An 18,703-nucleotide genomic window follows, 5' to 3' on the forward strand; every position below is an offset into this window, starting at 1 on the left:
TCTCATTTCATTTATATTGGGATTTCTTTACATTTAGGATTTAATTTACAGAATTTTTGTAAGTCATAACACTGTATTCTAGAATAAGTGCGCACATTTTAGTTTACACTGTTATGTTCTGCTTGATTTAATCTTTGTTTGTTTTTTTGAGTCACCTCAGTGCTGGCTGCTCCAGTCCTTCAGGAGAACAGAGGTGGAGAAGGGGTGGAGCCAGCCCATTGAAGCTGCAAATTGGTTTACACCACTTCTCATCAGCAAGAGGGGGGGAATGGGATTTTCCTCTGTTAATTTCAGTTAGGTTTTTGTGTGTTTCCCCCTTTGTATCGTCTATGTGGCCTGATCAGCCAGTATTTAAGTTTTCCCTTTGTCTCATGTAGCAGGTCTGTTTGTTTCAGTAGGTCTTTTGTTAGCCTGAGTTAAATTCTGTTACTTTGACCTCTTTTATGGGCCCAACTTTGTGATTTGTTTTTGTTGACCCAAGTTCTTTGTTTTGGGTTCAATAAAAAGACTTTTTGGATCTAAACCTGTGCCTGATCTTCCCTTGACTGCTCAGACCATCACAATTGGTGTCAGAAGTGGGATTTTTGCAGTCAGAGGTACAGGTTTATTTTTTCTTTTTTGATTAGTCCCTCCCCTGTTATCAAGCCATACACAGAACAGGAAGGAGTGCCAAAGGATCAAAAGGAGATCCTCAAAACCAGCCTGTTGGAATGGAGGAGCAAGTTGGAGAAGAAAGTGGAGACTCTGGAGGGGTGGAAAGTAAAGAGGGTAAGGAGCCAACAATATCTGAAGTAATTTCCATTCTTCGTGCTCATATGGGCCAGCAGGAAGCCCAGGAAGCAAGACGAAGGGAGGAGTTTGATCGGCAGGAACAGCGCTTCAGAGCACTACAACACCAATTTCAGCTATTACAGGTGGAAGTGCAAGCTCGTACCACCCCTGCTCCTGAGCCTCAAATGGATGAATCACAATCAGATACAGGTGATGATGATGATGATGATCCTCCACATGGCAGTAATGAGCTAAGGGATGCTCCCTCAGGTCAGTTTCACTTTCATGAACCCAGACTTGAAAAACTGACAGATGAGGATGATATTGAACATTTCCTGACAACATTTGAACGCATGGCTCTAGTTTGCCGGTGGAAAAGAGCGGATTGGGTTTTCCATCTGATTCCACTACTCACTGGTAAAGCAAGAGGTGCGTATGTTCATATGGATATGGATGACTCTCTGGATTATGATAAAGTTAAAGAAGCTGTTCTTCAAAAGTATGACATCAATCCTGAGACATACAGATTGAGATTTCGATCACTGGAAGTAAAACCAGATGAGAATCCAAAAGAACTGTATGCAAGACTGAAAGAGTTGTACGGAAAGTGGGTGATGCCAAAACAAAAAACTGTGCATGAGGTCAGTGAAATAATCATTTTGGAACAATACTTAAGAATGTTGTCTCCTGAGTTGCAGATATGGATTAAAGAACATAACCCAAAGTCTGCTGCAGAAGCTGCGCAGTTGGCTGATGTGTTTGTGGCCGCACAGAGAAAGGGACAACCATGGAGTCAAACAGCATGGAAAAGGAGGGAGGTTTCAAAGCCTGTTCCTCACTACCAAAAGGCAGGGGTGAGTAAAACTCTAAAGACCCAGCCATTGAATGCACCATCAAGAGCCCCAACCAAGACAGTGATCTGTTATCTGTGTGGGATGGAAGGGCACACAAAACCAATGTGCCCGCAAAACTCTACAAATATAACACAAATGTGTTTTGTGCCCAGAAAAAGTGTGGACTCTAAAGTGCCGTTTGGCTTGAGGACGACCTCAATTGAAGTTGAGGGTAAGCAATTAAAGGCCCTCATTGATTCAGGAAGTACACAAACCCTGGTGCACAGAGACTTTGTTCCAGCAAATAAAGTTAATGTGGAAACAATCCCTGTCCGCTGTGTTCACGGACATGAGTTATTATATCCAACAGCAGAGCTGTATATTAAAGTACAAGGCCAACTCTACCTTTTAAATATTGGTGTGGCTGAAAACTTGCCATTTCCAGTAGTGTTGGGTCAAGATCTGCCGGTGTTGTGTGATTTATTGAACTTTAACAATATGTGCAATGCGGCATTAACCAGATCTCAGGCTAGTAAGAGGGAGGAGTTTCTGCAACCACTCTGTGCCTTACCTTTTTATGATGCGGACCTGGAGACCACGCCTGGGAAGTCTCGCAAGTCCCGCAGACAGCGACGGCAAGAGAAATTTCAACACTCTGTTGTAGAACTATCTTCTAGCTCTAAGCCTGCGTTACCTTTGGGGTTTAAAATCCCTGCTAACATAATCGAAATGCAACATAGTGATCCAGCTCTAACACCTTTATTTCAGAAAGCAGAGGGAAACCAACAACCTGAACGAGGTTCAAAGAAGCTGGAGGAATTTTTTTTGAAAGATGGCATCCTGTACCGTCAACAGGGGTCAGTGTTGCAGTTGGTGGTTCCCAGACCAGTCCAGAAGGTGGTGCTGTCCTTAGGACATTCCATTCCATGGGCTGGCCATCTTGGAAAGCACAAGACAATGGCCCGCATCAGAAAATACTTTTACTGGCCTGGAATACAATCTGACGTGGCTCTCTTCTGCAAAGGCTGCCCTCAGTGCCAAAAGTCTTCTCTAAAAATCCCCTCCAGAGCTCCTCTTCAGTCGTTACCAATCATCAACACGCCGTTTGAACGGCTGGGAATGGACATTGTTGGTCCCCTGGAAAAAAGTAAATCAGGCAATCGTTATATGCTTGTGATTCTGGATTATGCTACAAAATATCCAGAGGTGTTTCCTTTGAAATCAATAAAAGCTAAAGCAGTTGCCTTCTGTCTCATACAGCTCTTCTCACGAGTGGGGTTTCCTGCTGAGATTCTTACTGACTGTGGAACTAACTTTCTGTCCACTCTGTTGAAGCAGGTGTACCAACTCCTCGGCATTAGGAGCCTGAAGACCACTCCATACCATCCTCAGACAGATGGCCTTACAGAGCGCTTCAATCAGACTTTGAAACAGATGTTAAGAAAGTTTGTCAACGAAACCGGTACAGACTGGGACCAGTGGTTGCCTTACCTTCTCTTTGCATATCGAGAAGTGCCACAGGCCTCCACTGGTTTTTCACCATTTGAATTGCTATATGGTTATGATGTACGAGGTCCTCTATCTCTCCTAAGGGAGACATGGGAAGGTGACAAAGAAAGCTCTCAAGCTGTAAATGTTGTCTCTTATGTTGTCCAGATGCGGGAACGGCTGGAAAGGATGACTGCATTGGCCCAAGCTCACAAAGAGGAAGCACAGAAACATCAGAAAAACTGGTATGACCAGTCAGCTCGCCACAGGTCCTTCAGGCCTGGCCAGAAAGTGCTGGTGCTCCTTCCAAGTGCTGACAGTAAGCTGCTGGCAAAATGGCAAGGCCCGTATGAAATCCAGAGCAGACTGGGACAAACAACCTACAAGATTGCCATGCCAGATCAGCCCCGCTCCACCAGAGTACTTCATGTCAACCTGCTTAAAGAATGGGTGGAGAGACCAAAGGCAGATGTTTTTCTTATTCAGGAGGTTCTAGAGGAGGAGGAAGAGGATACTCAATATCTGCCAAAACCCTCACCTCAGTTTCTAGACCTGAATCACCTCTCTGAGGAAAAGCAAGCTCAGGTGAGAGATCTTTGTAAACCAAACATGTTCCAGGGAAATCCTGGTAAAACAGAACTTGTCCAACATGACATTGTATTAAAAAATGGAGCTTCTGTGAGAAGACTGAGTTACAGAATACCTGAGCGCCTGTTGGTTTCCCTAAAAGAAGAAGTCAACCTGATGCTGTCACTTGGAATTATTGAACCATCAAGGAGTGAGTGGTGCCACCCAGTGGTTCTGGTGCCAAAGAAGGACGGCAGCATACGTTTCTGCATTGATTTCAGGTATCTGAATGGAATAACACATTTTGATTCATATCCAACTCCCCGCATTGATGACATGGTTGAGCGGCTTGGGAAAGCCAGATATTTAACAACCATAGATCTCTGCAAGGGTTATTGGCAGGTACCCCTGACGGAACGTTCAAAAGAACTGACTGCTTTCCGGACCCCCTGGGGCCTGTTCCAGTTTAAAGTCATGCCATTCGGATTACATGGTGCCCCGGCAACATTCCAGAGACTGATGGATCAGGTACTGTCTGACATGTCTAATTTTGCTGCGGCCTATCTTGATGACATAGTCATTTTCAGTTCTACCTGGGAAGACCACCTGAAACACCTGGAGAGGGTGTTGGAGCGCCTCCAATCTGCGGGGTTGACTATTAATCCAGCCAAGTGTGCAATTGCCAAGGCTGAAACTGAGTACCTTGGGTTCGTGATCGGAAATGGAGTGATAAAGCCTCAAATAAATAAAATTGCAGCTATAGAGTCTTGTCCTCTGCCTGAGACTAGAAAGCAGTTAAGATCCTTTTTGGGTATGGCAGGATTCTACCATCGGTTTATCCCCCATTTCTCAGCCAGGGCCGCTCTACTAACAGACCTCACTGGTTCCCGAAGCCCCCATAAGATCATCTGGACGGAGGAGGCCAAGACGGCTTTCCAGGATCTGCGACAATCTCTCAGTAAGAGTCCAGTCCTGCACAGCCCTGATTTTGAAGGAAATTTTATTCTTCAGACTGATGCCTCTGAGAGAGGTTTGGGTGCCGTTCTGTTACAGGGACCACCTGGAGATCGCCATCCAGTGGCTTTTATTAGCCGCAAACTCTTTCCAAGGGAAGTGCGATATTCAACCATTGAAAAAGAGGCACTGGCCATCAAATGGGCCCTGGATTCCTTCCGGTACTACCTTCTTGGGAGAGAGTTCAACTTAGAAACTGACCACAAAGCTCTGCAATGGATGGAGAAGATGAAAGATACAAATGGAAGGATTACACGCTGGTACCTTGCAATCCAGCCGTTTCGATTCACCATCCACCATATCCCTGGCAAGGACAACTGCATTGCGGATTGTCTCTCTCGCTGTCCCAGCAAGAGATTTGAAGAGGGGGAGTGTGTGATGGCTGCAACTACAGCCACCCAAATGTGGTAACATTCAATCACAACACACACTAAGTCAGCAAGTCTCATTTCATTTATATTGGGATTTCTTTACATTTAGGATTTAATTTACAGAATTTTTGTAAGTCATAACACTGTATTCTAGAATAAGTGCGCACATTTTAGTTTACACTGTTATGTTCTGCTTGATTTAATCTTTGTTTGTTTTTTTGAGTCACCTCAGTGCTGGCTGCTCCAGTCCTTCAGGAGAACAGAGGTGGAGAAGGGGTGGAGCCAGCCCATTGAAGCTGCAAATTGGTTTACACCACTTCTCATCAGCAAGAGGGGGGGAATGGGATTTTCCTCTGTTAATTTCAGTTAGGTTTTTGTGTGTTTCCCCCTTTGTATCGTCTATGTGGCCTGATCAGCCAGTATTTAAGTTTTCCCTTTGTCTCATGTAGCAGGTCTGTTTGTTTCAGTAGGTCTTTTGTTAGCCTGAGTTAAATTCTGTTACTTTGACCTCTTTTATGGGCCCAACTTTGTGATTTGTTTTTGTTGACCCAAGTTCTTTGTTTTGGGTTCAATAAAAAGACTTTTTGGATCTAAACCTGTGCCTGATCTTCCCTTGACTGCTCAGACCATCACACCAGTATTTAGAGATAACTAAGGGGGAAAAAAGATAAAAAGACAAAAAAAGAAGATGATTCCCCAACCTGTTCTTGTGCCACAGGTCTGACACCAGCTTCTGGTAGCTTTTGCAGAGGGCAGGCTTCTTGTCTGTTCTCACCAAGCCACCGCATTCAAGAAAAAACTGTGTCAAGGGTGGGCTGAAGTGAGAGAAAAAATATATATTGTTCATAAGATTAACTCAGATTACTTTAAAAAAAAAGAATCGGGAAATCTGATTAGGTTTATTTCCCTGTAGTTGTTCCAATACTTTCTTAGTTCTTTATTTATGTTTTAATTATAAATAAAATCTTATTTTACTTGCAGAGTGTTCACAGAACTCCCACAGCTACTAACCCATGCAGGGGAAACCTTTCATGTTGGTGAGAGCTTAATAACAGTAAACCAAATGAAAAAGAAAGAGAAACACTACAGGGAGTTTGTTGGGCTGATGTCTTCGGCTCAATTACAGACAACAAAGTTTCAGAAAGTACCTGTCCTCCTGCACAATCTTAACACAGTTTTGATAACAAAGCTTGACCCTCATTGTCAGATCTGATTTGAATTACAAAGAAATATTAACTACATTGCCTAAATTGGTCTGGAAATAGCTGCCAAAGGGAACAGCAGTAAAGAACAAAGAGGGAGAATTGTAAGATGAGAGGTGGATAGAGTCGAGGTTGATCTGTAAGACAAGAGCCCATGGGGAACTACAAAAGGTCAATTTCTGGCTTCTCAAATGGTGCACTGCACCAGTTCACACTAAGCCATCAATCTCCCAAATGAACACAGTCATGGTTATTTCTCAAACTCTGCAAGAAGTGGGCAGGCAATGAATAAAAAAGCAAAATGTTACAGTAAAATAATGCTGATAGTGTGATGGATATACACATAGTAACATAGAAAAGGAGGGGAAAAAAACAATGATGTGCCCTAGATGGGTATGTGGAGGATCATTCTCACCAGTTAGAAAGGGCTTGGAGGGCAGCGTTCATGTAGCAGGTGTTGCCAATATTCTTCAGCCCTGTTAAACCTAAAGGGGAATGAGAACACCCTGGAAGTTAGAACAAAGTTCTAATGATATATACTTATTCCTTTCTTAAAATTCAAGTGGACATATTCTAAGGTCGCTATCTATTTAAACAACATGGAAACACCCAAGAGGCAATGTAATCTTCAGAAAGTTAATAGTTAATTGCCTGCAGTAACAAAATTTCCAGCAGGAGGGACTGGTGTGCTATGTAAAAGAAATACATCATGAGGAAAAGGGTCATTATCAAGACTAAATTTCAAAATATCAACCACAAAGTTAAAGCTTGGATGCAAACAGGTCTTTCAAATAGAAAATAACTTAAAATATATTATCACTAAATTAGTTACAAAATAAGAGTTTTTTTTTTTTTTTTTGGAGTGACCATCACAAATCCCTGATCTCAGAATTCATACCAGATAAGGTATATCTGCAGAACAGCCAACAAACTGGACACGGTGAGAAGGGTTCTGTCAATAGGAATGGATCAAAACCCCAATAAATTACTATTGTTAATGGAAACCCAGAGACAGACTTTAGTAATTCTTTTAAATCATTTGTTTTATTCTGTGCTTGAAATTATTTAAAAAAAATGAAATCATAAATGTTATTGTATCATTTGAAATGTGAAATTATTTATTTCCTAAATGATATTTGCCACATACTTCTTGGATCTTATTAGTCTTCTATTATTTTCATTTAAACTCTACAGTGATTAATACATATTTTATCAAGTTGTAAATAAAATTTTCTCTATTATTAGATCCCTGTGTAGAAATATACTGAACATTTTAAAGTACACGGACATTATTTCTAGAATATTCCTAAGAAAGATCTTTGCTATTTTGTAACCTTGAGGCATGAGAATGTCTCCTATCTTTAAACCCATTCTAAAGATTCTGTGAAACATTTTAGCAGAGCAGTGTTTATATCTTAGCAGCACTATATAAGCCGTTAGGTGGCGTTTGTATATCCAAAGCACAGAGCTAAACACTGTCAGCTTTAATGGCTGCAGTGAACCACATCTGCAGCTGCTCAGGGACCCTTGTGCACATAAACTAAAGCAACAATTTTTAGCTACAGTTGCTAGTTTGTGAAGTTTATGGAATTAAATCATATCAGTAGTAGAACACAAAGCTTTTTTATTTTAGGAGCACAGAGTAACTCATCTCCAAAACTTTATCACTGGGATGTCTGTGTTTGATTTCTGCTGCAGTAAAATGATGGAAGACTTGAGACAGGGTGAGGCAACCCTGTCATCAGTTTTAGGTCTTTTAAGGTGGTTCATGTTGTTCGGATTGTTACAGAGAAAAATAACACTTCCCTTTGCTTCCAATCACAGGCTGCGCTTTGGACTAACCTCACCGCAGATTACGGACTCAGGACGTTCAACATGTTTATATTTGAATCTTGATTAAAACAGGGAAGACGTTGTCAGCTTTAATACCCTTTTATTTATTAACGAAATGGTTTTTAAAGGAAGAATGGGACTCCTTTGAACTATATCCTTCATGTGTTCTTTACATACTTTAAAATATAATTAGGGGAACTCACCTCTGGCCTGCAGGTCATCTTCCTCTTCTGTCTCCATGTCCAAGTCTTCATAACCTGCATTAGAAGGCAGTCGTGGAGAATTCGGACTCCCAGGGATCCTGCCGTTCTCCTATGGTAACATCATCCACAGAGAATATCATCTTTGGTTATTAAGCAAACAAGCAGAGAAAGCATTGCAATATTGCAACCTTTTAATTTTGTGCAACTGTGCAGCAACATATACATCAAACATAAAATAAGCTACTATGCAGAATTCAGTGCGAACTTGAACCTTTAGTGGTGAGGTACCTGAAAAGGACTCTGGGATAATGGGAGAGGTTTGACGATGGCGTGGGGAGAATGAGGACCCAGTTTACGCTCCAGGAAAACCTCTTTACCGCATGCATAGCACCACACTCGAAGCGTCGTCAGATTCACTGTCAGGTTGTGCCTTGTCTCCTGCACAAAAATACATGAAAAGAGAAAACTTATTATTCCATTAAAAAATTTAATTCTTAAAAGAATATAAACCCATATAATTAAAATGTTGTAGTAGTAAATCATATTTTTTGTAATAAGAATACACAAAAAAAAGGCATGAGGTTAACGTAGTCCTCTGGAGGCATTGCTTCATGCAACCACTTCATGCAAACTGTTTGTCTATTTGTCCATCTATCACAAACCAGCCTAAAGAGCCAAAACAGAACCTCATCAGGACGAGGGACATTGGAACAGTAAGATAGAATCTCTGACTGTGATGCATTTCTTTCCATAAAAAGAATCCCTATTAACATTGCCTGGTGTTTTCTTTGTTTGTTTTTTTGTTGAACAGAAGCTATTGCTGACATGTTCAATGCTCAAACCTGAGAAAGAGATCCAACTAGAGGTAAACTTATTCTACTTACAGAACAGAGGGAGTTAGCCTTTGATTTCGGTGCTAACTATTAGCAATATACGCCAATATGTTTCTTATGTCTTCAAGAGCAAGTTATGCCAAAAAATTAACTCAACAGGACACAACCATGATTTCATAAGATGTAAAGTATCAAAAGTATAAGAAAATAGTTGATAGAGAACACCTTTACCACCTTTTCAATCATCTTAGAGAGTGAAAATGATCTCTCATAGAGGTAACGTAAACTTGAACAGGGATATGACTTAACCTTAATAGGACAAATGGAATTACAGATGTGACACAAAAGGCTTTACTAAATTCAGAGCAAAGCTTTTAGTCTCTGGTTCCTCGGATGACAGGTGGAGGCAGCTGTGAGCTATTAAGGAAAAAGTCCCAGATCTGCTGACCCACTGCTGCTGTGACACACAATAACACTCAAACAGTTGGACTGAATGTGAGCAGCCGCCAACCAGCAGATTCTGTATTATTCATAAGGGAGTCCATTAGCCTTGGTGCAGTGGGGCAGGACAGATTTGGCAAAAGCGACACACCAGATGGAGCTCAATACCCAAACACCCCCCCTATCTACAACATTCATGAAGGGAAATGTACCAACAGAAACATGAATACGTATGGATCTTTATGAATACTTATAATGCTTTAATAATCTTCAGATCTGAAAACAAAATTTGTTAAAAATGCTCAGTTGGTCCACAAAACGAAAATATGACAACTCTCTGACCCCTACACTCACGCTTTAACCTTCTGCTCTCATGACACAAACAATAAGATATAAATAACATAAGCAGTCACTGTTTGAGATTCTTTCTGCATACAGTGCTCATACTTTCCCAAACTCTGGATTGTTGACAGACAAATGGATGAAAAAGTAATTGGATGATGGACCAATGGCTGGATGGACAAATAAACCTGAACTTCCTTATTAAAACAATTCAATCAGCAGATATAAGACCCCATTATTGGAGGGCAAAGCATTGGATACATTCTGGTTCTTAGATGCATGGTGAAGGAAAAAGATTCAAATGATTTCTCCTCCAGGGCACTTAATCCAAAAAAAATATAAAAAGCTGGCATTCATAAAACATTTAAAGATGTCATCCAATAAAATCCATTAAAGACAGCTTCATAAGAACAAGTTATTTCTATCTGCACATCCTCGCTGAAGGGAGAAAAACTAATGTAAACTCTACAAGGCCAAGGACTCAAATTACACGTTTGCCTTTAAAATTGTCCTTTACTCCTAACCTCATTTAGCCCTAACCCTCTGGGGGAGAAAGTCTCAGTAAAGAAGACAAGCAGCTGAGCAAACTGCAGAACAGTAAGGAGGAGTGGATACTGTAACCATAGAGCCGACAGCGCTAGTGAGTCTCCCCCCACTTCCCTGAGGATTGAACATTAATAATGGATGATCTGCTGCTGAAACTGAACTGAACATGGAGATCTAGGCAGAGGCACTTCAACACACTTAAATAAGTCTAAAAGGATGCACGTGTTGGGTCTGTGATCAAAGAGAGGCCATGTTAAAAATACATGCATTGTTGGAGATTGTTTTATAGCATGCAATCTCTCCTGGGACTCTAATATGTTTTTTTTCCCCTTGGAATTCTATCTGTGCCGCTTCTCCATCACTATTAAACCCCTTTTCTTTCAACCATTTCAAATAAAACATCACAGCCTCATCATCTCTCACCTGTGAGTGGACCGTGCTGTGGTCAGCATGGGATTCTCCACAGCCTACATACGCACAGCCATTCTAGAGAGGAAAAACACCAAAGTAAATTCACCTGAGAGGGAAAACGGTTGAATTATGTCGTTGAATTTTGTCATTTTATAACCACAAATATCCTTATTTGTAACTAATGTGACAGAGAAAAGTAAAGTAGAGAATAGTTGTGAGTGTGCATTTGTTTCCAGGCCCCTTACTAAGATGACATTAAATAAAATCAATTTCTCCCTGAAAAAAAAGTCAGTCCTAGGCATCGTCTTAAACATGCCGTCTCCATGGTGAAACATGGCAAAGGCACAATAATGCTGTGGAGATTATTTTCTTGACCAGAGATGGGGACATACTGGGAAAATGGGATGAGCTAAATTCTTGGAAATAATGTAAGAGTGCTGAAAAAGGTCTGAGATCCACAAGTAGAACCGCGGCTTTGTGCCAACTGAGGGTGCCAGGGCTGACTGAGGGGGGACTATAAATCAAGTCTGAAAAATGTTCATAGGGTATGAATACTTTAGAAAGGTACTGCATGCTAAGAGCAAGATCAACATTTTTCCCAGCAGGCATCACCTTACCTCTAAACAGGCCCACAGGTTTGGTCCCCGGACTTTACAGTCTTGACACTGGCCCTGCAAACGAAAAGGTCAAGTAATTAAATAAAAATAAGACTGTAAAATGCAGCTTCCTGCAGTTTGTATTTTACTCACATGGGATTTCTGAATAAGTTCCTCCTTGGTGATTTCCCCCACACAGTCCAGGTGGGGGCAGTCACAGCTGGACGCAGGCGGCATCCCTCATTGATAGGTCTGTGACAGAAACACACATTTAGGAAAGGTTTAATAAAAATCTGCTTTTGTTATTGTATGACTTCTTGTTGTTTTGTTGTTTTTCTGTTGAAGAGATGAAGCCTCCATCTGATAGCTGACAGAGTATAAAGGAAAACAACAGCAGCAGTGAGCTTGCTGTAAGCTGACACCTCCTCTTGCATGATAAGATTTTCCACACCTGCATGTATAAAAACATCCGACAACAAATTGATACATTGAGTAATGCCTCAAAAAGGGACAGAACAAATATTTTCAACATGCTGTCATGCCTAAATGAATGTCTTAATTTCATATAGAGACTCCAGTGGTAGACCTTATTTGCTTTTGAAGCATTCAAAGCTACAAGCCCAAGTGGCATAACAGGAACGGTGAGGCTGCAGAATGTAAATAACTTTTTTCCACGTTCCTGATCACTGTCAGCCATGTGAGCAGCTGCTTCCTCCAATCAGAGGAGAGGTTATAAAGTTATCATGAAGATAACAATACATCTTGCTTGAGCCCAAAGTGAGAGGAATGTTAAGGCGGGAGCAACAGAGTTTAGACGCCAAAGAACTTACCGGTAGTTATTGTTCAGATATAGCTTGTTTTAGCTGCACTTTGGAACCAGGTCAACTCCTATAAAGAATTATTGACATGAAAAATTATTCATGCAATTTATAATGTTCAATCATGAAATGAAAAGGATTTGAAAAAAATTGATTTGATATAAAAAAAAAAGTCTTCATTTTTAAGCCATATCGTCCGGCTCTACCTGCATCCTTATTATTATTGAGGCAGAATGTGAAAGGTCACAGTATGATAACTGATAATAAACAAACAAAAACAGATTGTTAACATGCGATAAAGATGTAGTGAACAGCTTTTTTCACAGTTTCCAGTTCATATTTATAAAAAAAATCAGGAAGTGAAACACGTGCAAATGAAAACTGGAATGTAATTTCTCTATACGAAAAAAAAAAAAAAACTAAAATTAATTGAACTACATCAAACTTTATTGTTTTCATACTGGAGAAATTTACCTCTGCATTTAACCCATCCCCTTGGGGAGCAGTAGGCTGCCATTCTGCAGCACCCAGGGAGCAGTCTGGGGCTAAAGGTCTTGCTCAGAGATCCAGAGTGCAGGCAGTGGGGATCGAACAAGGTACTAGCAACTTTCTTGGAGCACAAGTGCACTGCTCTAACCCACTAGGCCAACACTCCCCAACTTGCATGCATCTTTCAAGTACGGCGACCCGTCAGCTGTGTAGCAGCTTATTTAAAGGCACACTATGCAACATTTTTCAGTTAATTAATGTGTTCCATAACTTTATGGATGATTAAATTATTCATTTCAGGTTGAACAAAGGTATTCTCGGCCGCCCTGGTGGTCTGTGGGGGAAATACCGCACTTGCAATTGCAGGAGCACCGACCCGCACCCACAGGCTCAGAAGTCTCGTGAGAGTCAGTCTTGCTTTACGGCGAGAACTGCTACACGCCCCCAGTTAAAAGCATGCTCGTTGCTAGCACAGTGGCGATCCTTGTGCAGTTATGCTACGTTCACATCGGACGCAGCAAAATCGCGTCTGCTGCTTCATTTTTGCTGCTTGTACCAGTTAGTTCTGACGCGCGGCTGAAGCAGCTTTGCTGCTCTGGCTGCGCGGTGCAAAAGTGTGTCTGACGCGCGTTGGGCGGAGCTTCACTATCCTTTCTCTGCCTTGCAGCTATATTTGCTGTGATCAGTGGGAATAAAGTAGTTTTAATATGTGTTTAAGTGAGAAAATACACCTGAAAACGTAATCAGTGCAGTCAGTTCATTCAGATTATTATCCTGCCTTCAATATTTTTTCTGTCGGAGCCGCTCAGACCCCCACATACCAGCGGTGCGCCGACAGTAGGGATCCCTTCATCAGCAGCCTCTGGCCGGGTTGCCTCCTCGCGGTTCACCGCGGCAGCTGGTAGGTGTTTTTCATCTAAATAATCCAAACTGCATATTCTGCCGGCAGATTTCTGCATTTTAAGTTAATTTAGGCGTCAATAAACTGTTTAAGAGGAGAGATCATAGCCTCTGATCATCAGCGCTGTGTCTCTCTCCCTGCTTCAGCTGCTTAAACGCGCCCGACGCGCTGCTTCAGCTGCTCAGATGCGCTGCGCCTGCTGCTCAAAACGCCGCGGGACCTTTTGCTGCGCCTTGACGCGCGTCAACCATTGACTTTGCATGTAAACTCGCTGCTTCTGATGTCCAAGTCAATATGCAGGCCAATATGTTCTCTGCTCATCAACTCTATCTGTATGGTTTACATCATGCAGACAATCTCTGGCTTTTAAAAAGATACAAACTCAAACCACTGGCTAACTCACGTGGCCGGGTCAACAACACTTCACTGCAGTATCATTCTACCTTTCAACATGCACTTGCAATGAACTTTGGAAGCATGCGACTGAACACTCACATGTAATAAACTCAGCTGTAAACACATCAGAAAGGAGCACACGTGGGAAGCCTGCTTTAAAACAGATTTTATCCTCAAGCACCTATGGGGTGGAGGCATCCCCATCACAAACTTTTCTTTCAACATCTACAGAGGGGGCAGAAATTCCCAATACATTTAATATCAGCAGTGGAATATAATCAGCTACATTCAATGGAGTTCTTTACACCTTTCACGTAGACGTACTAGTAGATTTTCCCATCACATTGCTACGTTAATTCATGTGTTCAAAGGTGCAATATGCATCCAGGAATATGAATGAACAATATAGCACTGCTGCCCTCTATATTTCTCTATAGAAGGGTTATGCAGCCTTTAGAACCCAGAGTAATTTTATACATCAGTTCAGCTGATAAAACAGTAAGCATTATGTGGTAGTTTTTATGTTTTTTTCTTTTTGTTTTTTTTTTTTTAAGAAAAAGATATTTAATAATTACCACAGGAGATTTGGTTTTTGAAATAACCACTGTGAGATTTCAAATTTTAAGCTTTAAAATGAAGGAATAATTCGTAAAATAGAGTAAATTCACTAATAATAATGAATAATGTTATGTAAAACAGAAACAAAACTTAATAACTTTATAAAAATATATACATATGTCTCTGTTATACCAATGTTATACCAATTATTTTGGAAATCCTAATAATCAATGAAAAAAATGCAAAAATATGTATTTGTTAGTATACCTATATATCAAACAAAATCAGTTGGCTCTTTATCATTTTAGCCAAAGTGATGAGGAGCCATGTCTGAGTGTCTAACGGGCCACTATATAAAAACTCAGCCTTCTGTCACCTAGATCATCTCCAGGATTAAAGAACAAAAGTCTCAGCAGGACCTTGAAACATTAGTTAAAGCATTCATCTTTACTAGAATTGATCCACTGCAACAATGTCTTCACAAGAGTATCAAAAAAGTCAACAGACAGCTGCAGTTGGTCCAGAGTGCTACTGCCTGCATCCCACTAAAACTAAGATATTGGAGCACATTACCCCAGGTCTATAGTGGTAACATTGGCTCCCCATTACCTCAGAGAATATACTTTAAAATACTTCTCTTAGTCTTCCCAGTCCTCTCGGGTCTGCGTTTAAAATCTGCTCTGCATAACCAGAACAAGAACTAAGCATGGAGAAGCAGCTTTTAGTTCTTAAATTGCTTTGATTTAGGATTAAAAATATATCTAGTGGTCTTTGCCTGAGCTGTCTAAACATAATAAGTTTACTTTTCAATCCAATTTCTTTTCTTTTTTTTAATCAACCATTTTATTTTAATATAATCATCTTATTTTTATTAATAATTCATATTCTTTTTAATGATTGTTGTTCCATTTATGCAACTGCCTTGAAATTTGCATTTTCTTCTCCTGTACTGTGCTTCGAAATGTGCAATAGAAATCAAATTGTCTTGCCTAAATATATGTAATCAAATTTCTCATCTTCCATTTATCCACATCCAATGAGGTAAAATAATTGAGGAAACATGTATGGCATTATTCATATGACAGTAGCTTCAGATATTTCTGATAGTTGTGGGTAGATTTATTATTAGAATAACTGTAAATCCTCATGGGTGGGATTTTAAGGATCAATATCTATATCCACGCGCAGAAAAGCTATGTAAAAACCTTCACATCATTTGGATTTCACAACAATAAAACTGGGACCATGTCTTTGGTAAAAGCTGGAAGTATTTTAAACTATCTGAGTCCTTTTTCAGAAAATGTACAAAACAAAATCTAAAACAAAAGATTTTTTTCCACACTGATTTTTTTAAATATCCCTAATTCTGGTATAGTTTTTTTTTTTTTTGCCAACTGCAGTAATGATTGGTGATGAATCGAATAAATCTGGCTAGATTTACCTTTTTTTAAATGGGTAGATACAAGGACCCATTCGAATCACTTGCACTGACTAAAATATCTTACAATATGAAGTTAAGGGGTTGGTGGAAAATCTTCTGCATCACTCAACACCATCTAAAGCCAAATCAGTGATTAAAATGACAAATTCCTAGAACTAAAATCAACAACTTGTTCTTAAAATTTTAAAAAGTATTGTTTCAATGACAGAACATCGTACTAGTAGTGCCTGCATCCCCCAGTCTGTCATCATTTAAGGAGAGTTCAGCGAGAGGCCCAACAGGATACCAGTGAATCCAGATTAACCTTAAATGCAAAATTAATCCCCCTCTGCAAAAATGTGTTTGAACTGAAATATCAGGTGTTCCTCTCTTATTAGTAAGTGAATCAATGTGAAGTGCGGCAATTTCTTTAGATAGGTTTGCTTTGCCTCTAAAAAACTTGTTTTATAGCATACTTACTGCACGGTGAATACAAATACATCACCAAACTTGATATATTTCTATCCCCAAAAAAAAAAAATGGCAATTTGGTCTACATGATGATTCATCTTCTTCACATCTAAAGACTTGATTTTGTTTTATGCAGCAATATTTACCATGGATCATGGACACTTTTCTTCATGAAAATACAACCTTGAAACAAATAACTGCTTTAAACATTTTACAGTGCATGAATAAAAATATATATATATCATGTCAAAATAATGCAGTTAAAAACAAAAGTGGCTGCCTATGAAAAAAAAGATGTCAGCGAGAACTTTGATTGTGCTTAGAGCAGCAGTATGAGATCGTGTCACACAACAGTGCCATAATTGTTTACATGGTCAATCATGACCATAAGTTGACCAGGAGGAAACTCTAAGATTCAATCTTTTGATCAGTGATAGAACCTAATGGAAGGATATAACATTTCAAGACTCTCTGAGGATGATTCAAAAAGAAAAGCATCCAAAAGAGTCATAGATAGATAGATAGATAGATAGATAGATAGATAGATAGATAGATAGATAGATAGATAGATAGATAGATAGATAGATAGATAGATAGATAGATAGAATGTTCATTTTGATCTCTTTCCGTAGTAATCATTTATCCCTGTTTTGATACATTCAGGCATCTTAAAATTCCCAAAATTAGGATCTTAAAGTGCTTCATATTAAAATGAGCTTGGATGCCCGTAGGGTGTTAATCCTACTTGGATATGTAGGGTGGGGCCCCACAGACAATTAAACCATTGCAAAGCAAAACCAGTGCTCGGTGACAATGTATAAAGCTGCAATATCCTATTAATTGCAGGTTAGTTGTCATTCGCAAACTATATAAAGATGTTAAAAATGCTAATCTCCAGAGATGGTTTAGCGTAGCAAAGAGCAGACACACAACAGGTTAACAAAAAACCATTGTGCTGAAAACGTGACGTCGGCGTCGCTTACCTGAAAGCCAATAAGAAAATATTCAAAGAATTTTATGCAATTCAGAATATTATCTTTATTTTTTCCGCGCTGGGTATCAATAAGGGAGATTGTTTGCTTGTTTTTTAATACAATAAGATAGCAGAAGTGTGCGGTTATGGCCTGGTCCGCTATCCCTCACAGTGAGCTGTCAAAATCAGGCGAGGCTTCGCTGTTAGCATTATTAGCCCGCTAGCAGCGACCGATTCACTTTACAGCAGTTATCATTTCAACTGAGTCATCCCATTATCATTAGCCTTAAAACAGTAGGTAAATATATTCTTGCTGAAACAAAAACAGAAAGCTTTAGTTTTAAGCGCTTCCTTACTGATAACCATCTCGCTACGGACATGCTAACCAATTAGCCAGCTAAGGTTACTGACGATCAGGGACGAACCAACTGGTGAGTCTTTTGCTAGAAACAAAAACAAGAGGATTCTCATTGCTTACCAGCTCTATATTAAGACGCGTTTCTTCTCGGGTGATTCCAACTCCTCTTGGTCTCTCAGATAAATATCGGTTGTGTATTAACAGACATTTTCTCAGAGGGCAATCCTTCACTGAAACGATAACGCTTCCCCCCTCTGTCAGTCTCTCAGCGTGGTTGCTAACGTTACAGCTGACCCCGCCCCTTTTCGTCACAGGACACGATGGTCACACGATTTAGTGTAACACCGGTGTTAAGAAATACATAAATCCTCCCCTTTCTTCTTCACAACATCAAATCATTTGTATGTTCTTTGGGTAAATATAGGTTTGTCCTTCATTTACCCAGGATTGGTAACTAATGCAGTTATTCTTGTCAATCAAAAATGTTTTTCTTTATTTATAAATACATATTTAGAAAATGTATATATATATATATATATATATATATATATATATATATATATATATATATATATATATATATATATATATATATATATATATATATATATATATATATATATATATATATTAGTGCAGCATTCTGACATGCATTTTACATTCCTGCTTAGCACTGTGAAGCCTACTAAGGTATTGTGAGTGGTCAGTTGACAGGACAGAGCAAACACACCAAAACACACAGAAGCATTAATCTACTAGAACCTATTCTTACTGAAAAGTAAATGATGGTTCATAGTTAGTAAGTTAATGGTAAGCTCTCAGGTACACTATCTTTAGCATGAAAAACAGAACCCATATAGGATTTTTG

At 39.8% G+C, this 18,703-nt stretch overlaps 2 protein-coding genes across 2 annotated transcripts in view; one reads left to right on the top strand and one right to left on the bottom strand.

The window, feature by feature from the left end:
• Positions 1-18,121, bottom strand: part of usp33 (ubiquitin specific peptidase 33) — a 29,769-nt gene extending 11,648 nt beyond the window's left edge. Inside the window, exons 1-8 of the mRNA XM_038291929.1 lie at positions 17,956-18,121; positions 11,605-11,703; positions 11,473-11,526; positions 10,868-10,930; positions 8,571-8,720; positions 8,283-8,391; positions 6,662-6,731; positions 5,746-5,859 (exon numbers count right to left, since the gene is read on the bottom strand). Of these exons, the coding sequence (XP_038147857.1) occupies positions 5,746-5,859; positions 6,662-6,731; positions 8,283-8,391; positions 8,571-8,720; positions 10,868-10,930; positions 11,473-11,526; positions 11,605-11,688 (644 nt within the window). The 5' untranslated portion in view covers positions 11,689-11,703; positions 17,956-18,121. The remainder of the gene's footprint in view (positions 1-5,745; positions 5,860-6,661; positions 6,732-8,282; positions 8,392-8,570; positions 8,721-10,867; positions 10,931-11,472; positions 11,527-11,604; positions 11,704-17,955) is intronic.
• Positions 775-3,479, top strand: LOC119787881. The gene is made up of 2 exons (XM_038291930.1): positions 775-3,066; positions 3,261-3,479. Exons 1-2 carry the CDS (start codon positions 816-818, stop codon positions 3,341-3,343), a joined length of 2,334 nt encoding a protein of 777 aa, XP_038147858.1. The 5' UTR covers positions 775-815; the 3' UTR covers positions 3,344-3,479.
• Positions 18,122-18,703: the final 582 nt, after the last annotated feature.

This window comes from Cyprinodon tularosa, unplaced genomic scaffold (assembly GCF_016077235.1).
Source record: "Cyprinodon tularosa strain WSP-4 unplaced genomic scaffold, ASM1607723v1 ctg304, whole genome shotgun sequence".
NCBI classification, from domain to species: Eukaryota; Metazoa; Chordata; class Actinopteri; order Cyprinodontiformes; family Cyprinodontidae; genus Cyprinodon; species Cyprinodon tularosa.

What these genes read in the sequence shown, in the direction of transcription:
- LOC119787881 (XM_038291930.1), top strand. Translation starts at nt 816, where the DNA reads ATGGGCCAGCAGGAAGCCCAGGAAGCAAGACGAAGGGAGGAGTTTGAT. An exon ending in AAAGTTTGTCAACGAAACCG is followed by an intron (nt 3,067 to 3,260) that starts GTACAGACTGGG and finishes TATGTTGTCCAG; the next exon opens with ATGCGGGAACGGCTGGAAAG.